This window comes from Hyla sarda, chromosome 1 (genome assembly GCF_029499605.1).
Source record: "Hyla sarda isolate aHylSar1 chromosome 1, aHylSar1.hap1, whole genome shotgun sequence".
Classification (NCBI taxonomy): Eukaryota; Metazoa; Chordata; class Amphibia; order Anura; family Hylidae; genus Hyla; species Hyla sarda.
This window is the reverse complement of record NC_079189.1, coordinates 102,263,635-102,281,141: the sequence shown is the minus strand read 5'-3', so window position 1 is coordinate 102,281,141 and position 17,507 is coordinate 102,263,635. Positions and strand designations below refer to the sequence as shown.

Here is a 17,507-nt window from a genome sequence, read left to right as displayed (position 1 = left end):
TGATTTTCATCCCAATATTTCTTTTTAACAACATACAAAATGACTGTTGTCTCAGATTTTTCCAAGCTTGCAATGCGGCTGAGACCTGACAGTCAGCTGATGACAGGGAGCCTGTCTGCTTCAATGGTTGGAAGGATCAATCTGCAACTAATGCAACAGCTGGAGGCACCCTGATTGAAAACCACACTGATTTAAATGGATGCAGCTCATTTATGTTTCAATGTGTGGGGTGGCTGATGTGTAGGAGGAAGGAAGATGGAATTGTGGGATTTGTAGTCAAAAAAAGAAAAGTCAAACAGGAAATACCAGTTAGTTATGGTAATCTCACAACATAGCCATTTAGCCCCAAGAGAAGCACAAATCCTTCCTAAGCATGTCCATTACTGCCTGCCAGGTACGTACTAAAATCACCTTATGGTGATAACCCCTTTAATGCTGCTTGTAAATCCACTGCATTATTGTGCTTGTATACTCATTACAATCATACTGCACGTATGCTCATGCATTCATACTGCACATACGATCATGCATTTATACTGCACTCACGCTCTTAGCAGTTATTCTGCCCATACGGTCATAGCATTTATGGCACATACGGTCATGCATTTATACGGCACTCACGCTCATAGCATGTATGGCACATATGGTCATGCATTTATACAGCACTCCCACTCATAGAATTTATACTGCACATATGGTCTTGCATTTCTACTGCACTCATGCTAATAGCATTTATACTGCACATACGGTAATGCATTATACTGCATTCACGTTCATAGCATTTATACTGCACATATGGTCATGCATTATACTGCACTCATGCTAATAGCATTTATACTACACATACAGTCATGCTGTCACGCCGAGCACTCCGGGTCACGCTGCTTCCCCGGAGCGCTCGCGGCGTGCCACTGCATGCAGCACTCCGGTCGGCTCCGCTGACCGCGAGGGCTGCTCCCGTGTCATCGGAGGGGATGCGATCCGAGGCACGGGACGTGCCCGCTCTCGTATCGCGTCCCATGTCACTCACCGGCCCCATCCTCCTGCTCAGTCCCGGCGCGCGCGGCCCTGCTCTCTAGGGCGCGCGCACGCCGGGTCTCTCAGATTTAGAGGGCCAGTGCACCATTAATTGGTGCCTGGCCCAATTAGTTCCAAGCACTCCCTACACTATAAAAACCCACTTCCCCTTTCTGTCCCTGCCGAATCTTGTTGCCTAGTGCCAGTGAAAGCGTTCCCATGTGTCCTTTGCCTGTGTATCCAGACCCCTGCCGTTGCCCTTGACTATGAACCGTTGCTGCCTGCCCTGACCTTCTGCTACTTCTGACCTTGCCTTTTGCCTAGTCCTTCTGTACCGCGCCTGACTCAGCAGTCAGTGAGGTTGAGTCGCTATCGGGTGGAACGACCTCGGGGTTACCTGCCGCTGCAAGACCATCCCGCTTTGTGGCGGGCTCTGGTGAAAACCAATAACCCCTTAGATTCCGTTCCCCTGGTACGGCCCACGCCATCACCTCACTGACATAGAGGATCCCCTACCTGTGTCTAACCCGCATACTACTCCGGATCCTGACAGTAGATCCGGCCATGGATCCCGCTGAGGTCCCGCTGCCCAGTGTCGCTGACCTAACCTCCGTGGTCTCCCAGCAATCACAGCAGATCGCACTACAAGGACAGCAGTTGACTCTGCTTCTGCTGCAACAACAGCAACCATCTCCTCTGCCAGCTCCTGCATCTCCTCCGCAGCGAGTGGCTGCTCCCAGATTCCGCCTGTCTCTACCAGACAAGTTTGATGGGCACTCTAGACTGTGCCGTGGATTCCTGTCCCAGTGTTCCCTACACCTGGAGATGATGTCTGACCAATTTCCTACAGAGCGGTCTAAGGTGGCGTTCGTGGTCAGCCTGCTGTCTGGAAAGGCCTTATCATGGGCCACACCGCTTTGGGACCGCAACGATCCTGCCACTGCTGCAATCCAGTCCTTTTTCTCAGAAGTACATAGTGTCTTTGAGGAGCCAGCCTGTGCTTCTTCAGCCGAGACTGCTTTGCTGAATATTGTCCAAGGGAGTTCTTCAGTGGGTGAATACGCCATCAAGTTCCGCACCCTCGCCTCTGAGCTATCCTGGAATAATGAGGCCCTCTGCGCGACCTTCAAGAAAGGCTTATCCAGTCACATCAAAGATGTCCTGGCAGCACAAGAAATTCCTGCTAACCTGTCTGAACTCACATCGACATGCGTTTCACGAAAAGACGCCAGGAGCTTCGTCAGGAAAAGGATCTTGTTCGCACCAGGCGGTTTCCTTCCCTGGCACCTCTCTTCCAATGTCCTTTGCAATCTGTTCCTGTGCCTCCTGCCGAGGAGGCTATGCAAGTGGATCAGTCTCGCCTGACCCAACAAGAGAGGACTCGCCATAGGAATGAAAATCTGTGCCTATACTGTGCAAGCACCGAACATTTCCTAAAAGACTGTCCTATTCGTCCTCCGCGTCTGAGAAATGCACACACACACCTAGTTAATGTAGGTGAGGCGTTGCTAGGTGTGAATTCTTCCTCTCCATGATTGACTATAACTGTCTGAATTGCTATACCTGCTAATGCTACTTCCTTCTTCACTGTGGCCTTCTTGGACTCGGGTTCAGCAGGAAGTTTCATTGAAGCCTCCCTAGTCAACAGATTCAATAATCCAGTTACCCGTCTTGTCAAACCTCTCTTCATTTCATCCGTCAATGGAGAGCGACTGTTCTGCACCGTGCGTTACCGCACTCAACCGCTACTCATGACTGTTGGAGTTCACCATCATGAACATATTTAATTTTTTGTGCTACCCAACTGCACTTCTGAAATTCTTCTGGGCTTGCCCTGGCTTTAACGTCATTCGCCTAGCCTCGACTGTGTAAACCGGGGACATTAAGAGTTGGGGATCTTCTTGCCACAAGCGATGTCTCCACCCAGTTTCTTCCTGCCAGGTCTCCATGGCTACTCCATTGCCAGGTCTTCCTAAGGCCTATTAGGACTTTTCGGACGTCTTTTGTAAAAAGCAAGCAGAGGTTTTACCTCCACATAGACCCTATGACCGCCCTCTTGACCTGGTACCACACCGCCCCGTGGTAGGATTTACCCACTTTCTGCCCCGGAAACACAAGCTATGTCTGAGTACATACAAGAAAACCTCAAAAGAGGTTTTATCCGGAAATCTTCTTCTCCAGCTGGAGCTGGATCTTTCTTCGTTGCTAAAAAAGATGGATCTCTTCACCCCTGTATTGATTACTGCGGTCTCAATAAAATTACTGTAAAAAATTACTATCCTCTGCCTCTCATCTCTGAACTCTTCGACCGACTGCGTGGTGCTAAGATTTTCACCAAACTTGATCTAAGGGGCGCATATAACCTCATCCGTATTCAAGCAGGCGATGAATGGAAAACCGTCTTCAATACCAGAGGTAGTCACTTTGAATACCTAGTCATGCCCTTTGGTCTATGCAACACCCCAGCAGTCTTTCAGGACTTTGTTAATGAGATTTTTCAGGACATGCTGTACTCCTGTGTGGTAGTCTATCTTGACGACATCCTAATTTTTTTCTCCAACCTAGAGGAACATCGCCTTCTTGTTTGTCAAGTGCTCCAGCGACTATGCCAAAATCAACTTTACGCCAAAATTGAGAAGGGTCTATTCAAACGCAGCAGTCTTCCCTTCCTGGGATACAGTGTGTCCGGACAAGGTCTTCAAATGGACCCTGATAAACTATCTACGGTAATGGATTGGCCTTGTCCCACGCCTGCGAGCAATCCAAAGATTTCTCGGATTTGCTAATTATTATCGTTAATTTATTCCCCACTTCTCCCCCATCGTTGCTCCTATTGTAGCACTGACTAAGAAAAATGCTAATCCCAAATCCTTGCCGTCACAGGCGGAGGAAGCCTTTAACCACCTCAAAGCCGGCTTCTCCTCTGCTCCAGGCTTTTCCAGACCAGATCCTCTGAAGCCCTTCTTCCTCGAGGTTGACGCCTCCTCAGTTGGAGCCGGAGCTGTTCTCCTACAAAAATCCGCTAAAGGAAAAAATGTCACTTGCGGATTTTTCTACAAAACTTTTTCTCCTCCAGAAAAAAAACTATTCCATTGGAGACCGTGAACTATTGGCGATTAAGTTGGCCCTTGAGGAGTGGAGACATCTTCTGGAAGGGTCCCATCACCCCATCACCATCTATACAGATCACAAAAATCTGTCTTATCTTCAATCCGCCCAGCGGCTAAATCCTCGCCAGGCTAGATGGTCGTTGTTTTTTCCTGTTTCAACTTTCAAATCCATTTTCGTACCGCAGACAAGAATGTCAGAGCTGATGCTCTATCTCGCACCACCGATGCCTCTGAAGCCGAGACCCTTCCTCAGCACATCATCCCCCCTGAGTGTCTGATCTCTTCTGCTCCTGCTTCTCTGGTGCCTATCCCTCCAGGAAAGACTTATGTTCCTCCCCGTCTTCGCCTCCGGATCCTCAAATGGGGTCATTCCTCCCTTCTGGCTGGTCACGCTGGAATTAAAAAGACTTTACAGTTGATTGACAGACACTATTGGTGGTCCTCCTTGGAAAAGGATGTGACCAATTTCGTACGAGCCTGTACAATGTGTGCACGTGACAAGACCCCATGTCAGAAGCCTTCAGGTCTTCTCCATCCGCTGCCGGTGCCTGAACTGCCTTGGTCCCACATAGCCATGGACTTCATCACTGATCTTCCTGTATCCCATGGCAACACTGTCATCTGGGTGGTCGTTGATCGTTTTTCCAAAATTGCTCACTTTATTCCGCTTCCAGGCCTTCCTTCTGCGCCACAGTTGGCGAAGCAATTTTTTTTTCAGATTTTTTGTCTTCACGGGCTTCCCACGCATATCGTCTCGGATAGAGGCGTTCAATTTGTGTCAAAATTTTGGAGAGCTCTCTGTAATCAATTAAAGATCAAATTAAATTTCTCGTTCTCCTATCACCCCCAATCCAATGGACAAGTGGAAAGAGTGAACCAGATTCTTGGTGACTACTTGCGACATTTTGTCTTCTCCCGCCAAGATGATTGGGTCGACCTTCTGCCCTGGGCTGAATTCCAGTACAATTTAAAAAATTCTGAGTCTTCCGCCAAATCTCCATTTTTTGTGGTGTACGGCCGTCACCCTCTGCCCCCCCCCCTCCCCATTCCCACTTCTTCTGGAGTGCCTGCCGTGGATGAAGTAACCCGGGACTTCTCCGCTATCTGGAAGGAGACTCAAAAGTCGCTCCTACTGGACTCGTCTCGTATGAAAAGACATGCAGATAAAAAGAGAAGAACTCCTCCTGTCTTTCTCCCTGGGGACAAAGTGTGGCTCTCTGCCAAATACATACGGTTTCGTGTCCCTAGCTACAAGTTGGGTCCCTCTTTTAAAATCAAGAATCAAATCAATTCTGTCTCTTACAAGCTTCATCTTCCCTCTTCTCTTCACATTCCTAACTCTTTCCATGTGTCTCTTCTCAAACCTCTTGTACTTAACCGCTTTTCTCCCAAGGTCACTATTCCTGCTCCCATTTCTGGCTCCTCTGATGTCTTCTCCGTTAAAGAAATCCTCGCCTCCAAGTTTGTCCGAAGTAAAAAAAAAATTTGGGGTAGATTGGGAGAATTGTGGCCATGAGGAGAGATCATGGGAACCCGAGGCCAATATTTTTGACAAAGATCTCATCCACAGGTTCCTCGGTTCAAAAAAGAGGGGGAGACCCAAGGGGGGGGGGGGGGTACTGTTAAGCCGAGTGCTCCGGGTCCCGCCGCTTCCCCGGAGCGCTCGCGGCGTGCCACTGCATGCAGCGCTCCGGTCGGCACCGCTGACCGCAAGCGCTGCTCCCGTGTCATCGGAGGGGACGCGATCGCTCTCGGATCCCTAACATCCCTAGCATAAAATGGCGTAGCACTGGGCTTTTTCAGACTGGTGTGGTGCTGTGTGGCATCCATTGCTGCCGTGGCACCGTGTCTGTGGGGAAGCGCGGCCCTAGGACTGGATTGAGTGGCATTGGGACCGCTCTGCAAGTGGGTCATTCCCCCTGTTGGCACTGGTGTTGCGGCGGTGGTGGTCGCCACCCATTGCTATGCCATTTTATGCTAGGGACGTTAGGGACCCACTCTAAATAAGTGGCCTTGACGTGGCGAGTGGGCTTGTACTTTTTGATCAAAATGTATACTAACTACCTGTTAGTTTTTGAATTTATGCTGAGAAGCAAGAGGATCAAAATACAATATGTAGATGTGCGACCATGTCTGTTTTCTCTACCTGAATTCACATTGTGTTTTCTATCCCCTCGTTTTTTTGTTGGTTTCACTTGGTCTGTACTCTGCCCCACCCCTACAGCCCAACGCTATATAAAGTAGCAGGTAGCTACACAGGGCCCTTTCATTTCTGGCAGCCTCCCAGTCTGACTAGGAGCACATGGTAAGTGAGCTTTTACACCTTGTTCACACTGGTGTGGTGCTGTGCGGCATCCATTGCTGCCGTGGCACCGTGTCTGTGGGGAGGCACGGCCCTAGGACTGGTTTGAGTGGCATTGGGACCGCTCTGCCATTTTATGCTAGGGACATTAGGGACCCATTCTAAATATGTGGTCTTGACGTGGCGAATAGGCTTGTACCTTTTGATTAAAATGTATACTAATAACCTGTTAGTTTTTGAATTTATGCTGAGAAGCAAGTAGATCGAAATACAATATGTAGATGTGCGACCATGTCTGTTTTCTCTACTTGAATTCAGGTAATGCATTTATACTGCACTCATGCTCATAGCATTTATACTGCACGTACACTCACAGCCTTTTTCATTGCACATACGTTTACAACATTGATACTGCACCTACATCCATAGCAATTAATATTGCACTTAAGCTCATAGCATTTATACTGCATGTACACTCTTAGTTTCATTGCACTTACTCTCATAACTATACTGTACATACACCCATAGTATTCATACTGCTCTTTTCTGCTTTTTTTCTGCTGGCACGCTCATGGCATTATATTGCTTGCGTGCTCATAGCTTTTATACTGCATGCATGCTCATGGCATTAACACGGCACGCACACTCATGGCATTAGTACGGCACGCACACTCATAGCATTAATACTGCACGCACGCCCATAGCATTAATATTGCACACACGCTCATAGTATTTACACCGCACGCTCATAGTAGTTATACCACATGCTCGCTCATAGTATTTATACCACACGCACGTTCATAGTATTTATACCGCACACACGTTCATAGTATTTATACCGCACGCTCATAGCATTTATACCGCACGCACAATCATAGTATTTATACCTCACGCTCGCTCATAGTATTTATACCGCACGCACGTTCATAGTATCTATACCGCTTGCGCTTTTATAGTATTTATACCGCACGCACGTTCATAGTTATGAGGATAGAATGAGGGTATGAAATTGAATAACTGCTATGAGCATATGTACCATTTTCATGCAAATAAAATAAACCTATTTAAATTAGGTATCCTTGTAACTGTATAGACCTACAGAATAAAGACATGGTGTCATTTTTACCAAAAAGTGCACTGCGTAGGATCGGAAGACCCCAAAAGTTACAAAATGGCGGGTTTTTTCAATTTTTCCCCACAAATATTTTTTTTCTGGTTTCGCCATAGATTTTGTGCTGAAATTATTGATGGTATTACAAAGTAAAATTGGTGGCACAAAAAACAAAACAAACAAAAAAAAACGTGGTCCTTAAAGTGTACCTGTCACTAAACTAAACTTTTAATATATTGTTCTTTATGTGATTATAAGACACTTTGCTATTTACTTGCTGTTAAAATTCTCAACCTTTATATGTTTTTAATGTTCTCTGTGCAAGTCAAACAGTTAGTTTGGTTTCCTCCTGGCCTCTCTAGGCCTCACTCAGGAAGTGTATGCGGGGCATAGCGAGGCACAGCTCTCGCAGGCTTCAGTGACGCCACGCATGCTAGGGAACGCTGACTTTCTCCTGCCGGGAACTCACACATTGTGAACAAGGGGAAAGGTATGATACCGAGCTTTTTTTAAATTTTATTTAGTTTAGAAAATATGGTTTGATAACAGGTACTCTTTAAGGGGTTAAAACCACCTGCCTAATAGACAGGTTCCCCATGTCCTGCCAAAATACATTGGGGTAGATTTATAAAAACCTGTCTAGAGGAAAAGTTGCTGAGTTGTCCACAGCAACCAATCAGATCGCTTCTTTAATTTTTGAAAAGGCCTCTGAAAAATGAAAGATGAGATCTGATTGGTTGCTATGGGCAACTCATCAACTTTTCCTCTAGACAGGTTTTGATAAATCTCCCCCATTGTGACCAAGGCTTGCCAGCGCAGCACTGGCCAAATCATCACACCGCCTCCCCTTGCTTGTCTACTTCCCATAGTGCATCTCTTCTCTAGGTAAGAAACACACACATGACCAACCATAGGATGTAAACATAAATATGATTCAATAACTCAGACCCCCTTCTTCCATTTGTCCATATGTACAGATGTCCCCATTTTAGTTTTTTATTGATCAATGTAGTTGTCCTTCCTTGGACATGGTTGACCTTTCTTTCTTCCTTGGACATAGTAGACCACTGCATACGAGGAACATTCCACCAAACTTGCTATTTTGGAGATTCTTTCACTTGGTCATCTAGCCATCACATCTTGGTTCCTTACATCTTTACGCTTGCCCATTTTTACACGTTCTAACAGAATTTCTAGAACTGACCAATCCCACTCCTTACCAGGTGCCATTGCCATAGGATAACCAATGTTATTAAAGGGGTACTCCACTGCCTCAACGTTCAGAACATTTTGTTCCGAGCGCTGGGTGGGGGCTGCGGGGTTGTGGCCTCATGGTAATGCCCCTTGTGATGTCACACCCCCCTCAATGCAAGTCTATAGGAGGGGGCGTGGCAGCCCCCCTCCCATAGACTTTCATTGAGGGGGCTTGGTGTGACGTAATGAGGGGGTGTGACCGTGACATCATGACCCCCGCAGCCCACACCCAGCATTCAGAACATAATATTTTGAACGCTGGGGCAGTGGAGTACCCCTATAACTTGACCTGTCAGTGATGTTAATGTTATGGCAGATCAGTGTTTATGTGCACAATTCCTTATTAAATATAGCTTGCACAGGGTCTGGCAACAATCTGTATAATAATGTCCACAAAAAAGTAAAGATAAATATTATACCTGCAGTCACTTTAATACCGTAATTATATTCATATTTTCTCTGTAATAACATACCTTTCAAAAGTTAGAATGGATGATAACAAAACAGCCTGAAAATTAAATTACTGCTAATATGAAGAAAAAATGAACTAGAGGGAAAGGGTGAAAATGTGGAATTCCAGCAATGCAAAGATCCTAAAATGACATGTGGCGAACCTGCCTACTCAGCATATGAAAAAAATAAAAAGTTTAAGAAATGTGTTAAAAATACACGTTCTGGAATAATTCAGAAATATAGTCATTGAAGAAGTGGGGTCACTATGAAAAGCTTCTACATTAACATTACTTTATTATGGATTCATGAGGGCCCTATCGAAATATAGAATATACTGTAGGTTATAGGCAAGCGGCTTTAAAGGGGATTTAAATAATAAAGGGGATTTAAATAATACACATTATAATAACTGCAGACTGAGAACTAACTCTGACTATGCTACAAACAATAAGATCTTGACATTTCTGCAAATTTTCTTGTGGGTTATAGGAACAAAATACACATATACAAGTGACATGTTGCTTTTGAAGGACACGTAAGTCCAGACTTGTTTCATCTATGTGATTTTTTTCTGGGTTTCTTCTAAAACATAGGTGAAACTTTAGTCAGGCCATGTGTATGTGGACACATATCCTACTGTTGTTTAATGCTGCACAGTGGGGTACTCCAGTGGAAACATTTTTCTTAAAATCAACTGGTACCAGAAAGTTTAACAGATTTGTAAATTACTTCTATTTAAAAATATCTAAATCATTCCAGCAGTTAACAGCAGCCATATACTACTGTAAGAACCCCAATCTGCACTGAGGCTTTTTGTTATTCTGGTAACTGTGAAAACACCCCGTTCTCTGGATGGTCAGCTGACCTCATTGGCTTTTCACCTGCTTAGCTCCCTATTTAAACCCTCAGTATTCATCTAGGTGTCGGCTGCGAAAGAGCTTATACTCCTAGCTAGCATTTGTAGTGTATCTTGTATTTCTGGCATAATTGTCTTATTGGCTCTGCTCTCTGACTCCTCTCCTGTTTCAGTGATTTGGATTTCTGTTATCTCTTGGTACTGACTCAGTTTGTGGAAGGTGACATGTAGTGTGTGTGTATGATTATTATTATTATTTCTGTTAGTGTGTGTTATTCCATACAGTGTCCCGACCTCTGTCTGTATTGTAAGTTTATGTTGTTGATGTTTTACTCCCTTCACTTATTCAGGCAGGGACTGTCATCGTGGTTGTGGAACAGTTGCCTAGGGTGGGTACGCAAGTAGGCAGAGCAAGTGAGAGCAGGTGAGTTTAGGGCTTCACTCTTCCCTGCCCATACATGACAGCTACAGAGGAAGTTCTTTTCTTTTTGAATTTCTTTTCAGTCTGACCACAGTGCTCTCTGCTGACACCTCTGTCCATGTCAGAACTGTCCAGAGCAGGAGCAAATCCCCATAGCAAACCTCTGCAGCTCTGGACAGTTCCTGACGTGGACAGAGGTGTCAGCAGAGAGCACTGTGGTCAGACTGAAAATAAATTAAAAAAGAAAATGAGCATACAGCAGCTGATAAGTACTGGAAAGATTAAGATTTTTAATAAAAGTAATTTACAAATCTGTTTAACTTTCTGGCACCAGTTGATTTATAAAAAAAATAAAAAATAATTCCACCGGAGTGACCCTTTAAGTATCTGTTGAAGTTTCTAATGACAACTTGCCAGTATTTAGTTTGTTCCTACCAACAGCAAACAGTTTGCTGAGAAACTAAACATCTTCTACATGATTGTGGCATAAATAGAATTTTAGATTAGTTCTCATTGTGTGAGGTGAGCTGTATCATGACTAGCACTTCATCCAGATGGGGCAATAGAAAATCTGCGCCGGAAACATCTGGCATGAAAGTTCAAATAACGCCCTCTATAGAAAGAATTGACGTATCAATTCTTTCAGCAGAATGCGCTCAGAAATGCATTGCTGTCTATGGAGATGCCACATTTCTGAGCAGTCCTGGCACCTGCTTGTTCTGCTGATGCCCACTGACTGTGGAATTTTCTGGGCAGACACTCCGCAAAACATCTGCTGTCTAAAATATGGCAGAGAAGTAACCAGCCCAACAGCATGCCTGGGTGTGTGTGTGGGATGCAGACTGTGTACGAAGACATGGCTCATAAACACAATTCTATACTGACCACAATTTTGACCCAAGATAGTTTTTCACCTGCTAGGGCAGAGTTGCTAGAGTCTAGAGTTTTTGCATAGTAGACAGCATGGCATAACAGACTGGCAGCAGAAGAGAATGGCAACTGAAAAGCAGAGGAGATGTTAGGTACGGAGAGCACAGGAGTAGAGCAGTTTGACTTCCCCCATGTAAAGTACTGTGGCCCCATTCTCACAGCTGACAAGCACTTCTGCTCCTTTGCCACCCTGCCTTTCTGTGTACCAAGCAGCCCTGCTTAGCATAGTCAGCTGCATTTTTTTTAAATGGAAATCAATGGATGATGTATAGCATACTGTTACGCCGAGCGCTCCGGGTCCCCGCTCCTCCCCGGAGCGCTCGCAACAACCTCGCAATTGCAGCGCCCCGGTCAGACCTGCTGACCGGGTGCGCTGCGATACCTCTCCCAGCCGGGATGCGATTCGCGATGCGGGTGGCGCCCGCTCGCGATGCGCGCCCCGGCTCCCATACCTGACTCGCTCTCCGTCGGTCCTGTCCCGGCGCGCGTGGCCCCGCTCCTTAGGGCGCGCGCGCCGGGTCTCTGCGATTTAAAGGGCCACTGCGCCGCTGATTGGCCCAGTTGGCTTAATTAGTGTGTTCACCTGTGCACTCCCTATTTATACCTCACTTCCCCTGCACTCCCTCGCCGGATCTTGTTGCCTTAGTGCCTAGTGAAAGCGTTCCCTGTGTGTTCCTAGCCTGTGTTCCAGACCTTTTGCCGTTGCCCCTGACTACGATCCTTGCTGCCTGCCCCGACCTTCTGCTACGTCCGACCTTGCTCTTGTCTACTCCCTTGTACCGCGCCTATCTTCAGCAGTCAGAGAGGTTGAGCCGTTGCTGGTGGATACGACCTGGTTGCTACCGCCGCTGCAAGACCATCCCGCTTTGTGGCGGGCTCTGGTGAATACCAGTAGCAACTTAGAACCGGTCCACCAGCACGGTCCACTCCAATCCCTCTCTGGCACAGAGGATCCACCACCTGCCAGCCGATCCGTGACAGTAGATCCGGCCATGGATCCCGCTGAAGTTCCTCTGCCAGTTGTCGCCGACCTCACCACGGTGGTCGCCCAGCAGTCGCAACAGATAGCGCAACAAGGCCACCAGCTGTCTCAACTGACCGTGATGCTACAGCAGTTACTACCACAGCTTCAGCAATCATCTCCTCCGCCAGCTCCTGCACCTCCTCCGCAGCGAGTGGCCGCTTCCGGCCTACGACTATCCTTGCCGGATAAATTTGATGGGGACTCTAAGTTTTGCCGAGGCTTTCTTTCACAATGTTCCCTGCACTTGGAGATGATGTCGGACCAGTTTCCTACCGAAAGGTCTAAGGTGGCTTTCGTAGTCAGCCTTCTGTCTGGGAAAGCTCTGTCATGGGCCACACCGCTCTGGGACCGCAATGACCCTGTCACTGCCTCTGTACACTCCTTCTTCACGGAGATTCGAAGTGTCTTTGAGGAACCTGCCCGAGCCTCTTCTGCTGAGACTGCCCTGCTGAACCTGGTCCAGGGTAATTCTTCCGTTGGCGAGTACGCCATCCAATTCCGTACTCTTGCCTCCGAATTATCCTGGAATAATGAGGCCCTCTGCGCGACCTTTAAAAAAGGCCTATCCAGCAACATTAAAGATGTTCTGGCCGCACGAGAAATTCCTGCTAACCTGCATGAACTTATTCATCTAGCCACTCGCATTGACATGCGTTTTTCCGAAAGGCGTCAGGAGCTCCGCCAGGATATGGACTTTGTTCGCACGAGGCGTTTTTTCTCCCCGGCTCCTCTCTCCTCTGGTCCTCTGCAATCCGTTCCTGTGCCTCCCGCCGTGGAGGCTATGCAAGTTGACCGGTCTCGCTTGACACCTCAAGAGAGGACACGACGCCGCATGGAGAATCTGTGCCTGTACTGTGCCGGTACCGAACACTTCCTGAAGGATTGTCCTATCCGTCCTCCCCGCCTGGAAAGACGTACGCTGACTCCGCACAAAGGTGAGACAGCTCTTGATGTCAACTCTGCTTCTCCACGCCTTACTGTGCCTGTGCGGATATCTTCCTCTACCTTCTCCTTCTCTACCATGGCCTTCTTGGATTCCGGATCTGCAGGAAATTTTATTTTGGCCTCTCTCATCAACAGGTTCAACATCCCGGTGACCAGTCTCGCCAGACCCCTCTACATCAATTGTGTTAACAATGAAAGATTGGACTGTACCGTGCGTTACCGCACGGAACCCCTCCTAATGTGCATCGGACCTCATCACGAAAAAATTGAGTTTTTGGTCCTCACCAATTGCACTTTCGAAATTCTCCTTGGATTACCGTGGCTTCAACGCCATTCTCCAACCCTTGATTGGTCCACAGGAGAAATCAAGAGCTGGGGTACTTCTTGTTTCAAGGACTGTCTTAAACCGGTTCCCAGTACTCCCTGCCGTGACCCTGCGGTTCCTCCTGTAACCAGTCTCCCTAAGGCTTATATGGACTATGCTGACGTGTTTTGCAAAAAGCAAGCTGAGACTTTACCTCCTCACAGGCCTTATGACTGTCCTATTGACCTCCTCCCGGGCACTACTCCACCCCGGGGCAGAATTTATCCTCTGTCTGCTCCAGAGACTCTTGCTATGTCTGTTTGAATGTCAATCTCTTCCTTTCCTTGGATACTTGGTCTCTGGCCAGGGATTACAAATGGACCCGGATAAACTCTCTGCCGTCTTAGATTGGCCACGCCCCTCCGGACTCCGTGCTATCCAACGTTTTTTGGGGTTCGCCAATTATTACAGACAATTTATTCCACACTTTTCCACTATTGTGGCTCCTATCGTAGCTTTAACCAAGAAAAATGCCAATCCCAAGTCCTGGTCTCCCCAAGCGGAAGGCGCATTTAAACGGCTCAAGTCTGCCTTTTCTTCTGCTCCCGTGCTCTCCAGACCTGACCCATCTAAACCCTTCCTATTGGAGGTAGATGCCTCCTCAGTGGGAGCTGGAGCGGTCCTTCTACAAAAAAATTCTTCCGGGCATGCTGTGACTTGTGGTTTTTTTTCTAGGACCTTCTCTCCGGCGGAGAGAAACTACTCCATCGGGGATCGAGAACTACTGGCCATTAAATTGGCACTTGAGGAATGGAGGCATCTGCTGGAGGGATCTAAATTTCCAGTCATCATTTACACCGATCACAAGAATCTCTCCTATCTCCAGTCTGCCCAACGGCTGAACCCTCGCCAGGCCAGGTGGTCCTTGTTCTTTGCTCGTTTTAACTTTGAAATTCATTTTCGCCCTGCCGACAAGAACATTAGGGCCGATGCCCTCTCTCGTTCCTCGGATGCCTCGGAAGTAGAGGCCTCTCCGCAACACATCATTCCTCCTGACTGTCTGATCTCCTCTTCTCCAGCCTCCATCAGGCAAACTCCTCCAGGGAAGACCTTCGTTTCTCCACGCCAACGTCTCGGGATTCTCAAATGGGGTCACTCCTCCCACCTCGCAGGCCATGCGGGCATCAAAAAGTCCTTGCAACTCATCTCTCGTTTCTATTGGTGGCCGACTCTGGAGACGGATGTTGTTGATTTTGTGCAGGCCTGTACTGTCTGTGCACGGGATAAGACTCCTCGCCAGAAGCCTGCTGGTCTCCTTCATCCTCTGCCTGTCCCCGAACAGCCTTGGTCACTGATTGGTATGGACTTTATTACAGACTTACCCCCATCCCGTGGCAACACTGTTGTTTGGGTGGTCGTTGATCGATTTTCCAAGATGGCACATTTTATTCCTCTTCCTGGTCTTCCTTCAGCGCCTCAGTTGGCAAAACAATTTTTTGTACACATTTTTCGTCTTCACGGTTTGCCCACGCAGATCGTCTCGGATAGAGGCGTCCGATTTGTGTCTAAATTCTGGAGGGCCCTCTGTAAACAGCTCAAGATTAAATTAAACTTCTCTTCTTCTTATCATCCCCAATCCAATGGGCAAGTAGAAAGAATTAACCAGATCCTGGGTGACTATTTACGGCATTTTGTTTCCTCCCGCCAGGATGACTGGGCAGATCTTCTACCATGGGCCGAATTCTCATACAACTTCAGAGTCTCTGAATCTTCTGCTAAGTCCCCATTTTTCGTGGTGTACGGCCGTCACCCTCTTCCCCCCCTCCCTACTCCCTTGCCCTCTGGTGTGCCCGCTGTGGATGAAGTGACTCGTGATCTTTCCACCATATGGAAAGAGACCCAAAATTCTCTTTTACAGGCTTCATCCCGCATGAAAAGGTTTGCCGATAAGAAAAGAAGAACTCCCCCCATTTTTGCCCCCGGAGACAAGGTATGGCTCTCCGCTAAATATGTCCGCTTTCGTGTCCCCAGTTACAAACTGGGACCACGCTATCTTGGTCCTTTCAAAGTCTTGTGCCAGATTAATCCTGTCTCTTACAAACTCCTTCTTCCTCCTTCTCTTCGTATTCCCAATGCCTTCCATGTCTCTCTCCTTAAACCACTCATCATCAACCGTTTCTCTCCCAAACTTGTTTCTCCCACTCCTGTTTCCGGTTCTTCTGACATCTTCTCCATGAAGGAGATACTGGCCTCCAAGATGGTCAGAGGAAAAAAATTTTTTTTGGTAGATTGGGAGGGCTGTGGTCCAGAAGAGAGATCCTGGGAACCTGAGGACAACATCCTAGACAAAAGTCTGGTCCTCAGGTTCTCAGGCTCCAAGAAGAGGGGGAGACCCAAGGGGGGGGGTACTGTTACGCCGAGCGCTCCGGGTCCCGTCTCCTCCCCGGAGCGCTCGCAACATCCCTGCAATTGCAGCGCCCCGGTCAGACCTGCTGACCGGGTGCGCTGCGATACCTCTCCCAGCCGGGATGCGATTCGCGATGCGGGTGGCGCCCACTCGCGATGCGCCCCCCGGCTCCCGTACCTGACTCGCTCTCCGTCGGTCCTGTCCCAGCGCGCGCGGCCCCGCTCCTTAGGGCGCGCGCGCGCCGGGTCTCTGCGATTTAAAGGGCCACTGCGCCGCTGATTGGCCCAGTTGGCTTAATTAGTGTGTTCACCTGTGCACTCCCTATTTATACCTCACTTCCCCTGCACTCCCTCGCCGGATCTTGTTGCCTTAGTGCCTAGTGAAAGCGTTCCCTGTGTGTTCCTAGCCTGTGTTCCAGACCTCCTGCCGTTGCCCCTGACTACGATCCTTGCTGCCTGCCCCGACCTTCTGCTACGTCCGACCTTGCTCTTGTCTACTCCCTTGTACCGCGCCTATCTTCAGCAGTCAGAGAGGTTGAGCCGTTGCTGGTGGATACGACCTGGTTGCTACCGCCGCTGCAAGACCATCCCGCTTTGCGGCGGGCTCTGGTGAATACCAGTAGCAACTTAGAACCGGTCCACCAGCACGGTCCACGCCAATCCCTCTCTGGCACAGAGGATCCACCACCTGCCAGCCGATCCGTGACACATACAGTTCTATGTCCAGAGCCTTGGACTTTCCTGGCACATGCCTTTAATATATACTACATAGGTTGGTAGGCTAGTCATGGCCAGATGCTCATCAGATACCATTTATGAATAATTTTCCATCTGTTAGCTATATGCAAGGATTATGTCCTCTTCTGTATTTTTTGGCAAAAAAATGTCAGCAAGAAAAGATTTTTCCACTTTTCTTCAACTGATATGAATTATGATGTTTGCATTCCATTATGGGCGTTTACCTGAGTCTAGAGTCCTTAAATGTGTCCAAGAATTTGGGGTAGTTCCATGTTATCTTCTCTCCTTTACATCTAAGCTCCATACTCTGCCCTGCTGACATGGTGAGCATAGCCGGGGGCTTCTGAAACCGACCTTTGTCCATAACTTGTGTCATAATAGACTGTACCTTGGAGATGGGCTCTGTGGATTCCTTAAGCTTTGTTATTTTTGGCTTTAGCTTCTTTATAGCAGGTTTGATTTTATTTTCTGCAGGCTCCTTTGGACGCTTCCCTTTGCCGGGTGGTTGGCCAAAAACTAGAAAGAAAAAAAAAACATTTGAGAGTTGTACTGTGAAAAAATTATAATTTTTTTATTTAAAAAAAAAAATATTAATATTTTACTGTAGGATCAAGCAAACCATGACAATATTTTTAT

The 17,507-nt window shown here is 47.6% G+C and overlaps 1 protein-coding gene across 1 annotated transcript in view; it reads right to left on the bottom strand.

Moving 5' to 3' along the window:
- The window catches only part of PDGFRL (platelet derived growth factor receptor like), a 158,084-nt gene that overhangs the window by 92,196 nt on the left and 48,381 nt on the right, over nt 1-17,507 (bottom strand). The window contains exon 2 of the mRNA XM_056559005.1: nt 17,096-17,387. Coding sequence (XP_056414980.1) covers nt 17,096-17,387 — 292 coding nt within the window. The remainder of the gene's footprint in view (nt 1-17,095; nt 17,388-17,507) is intronic.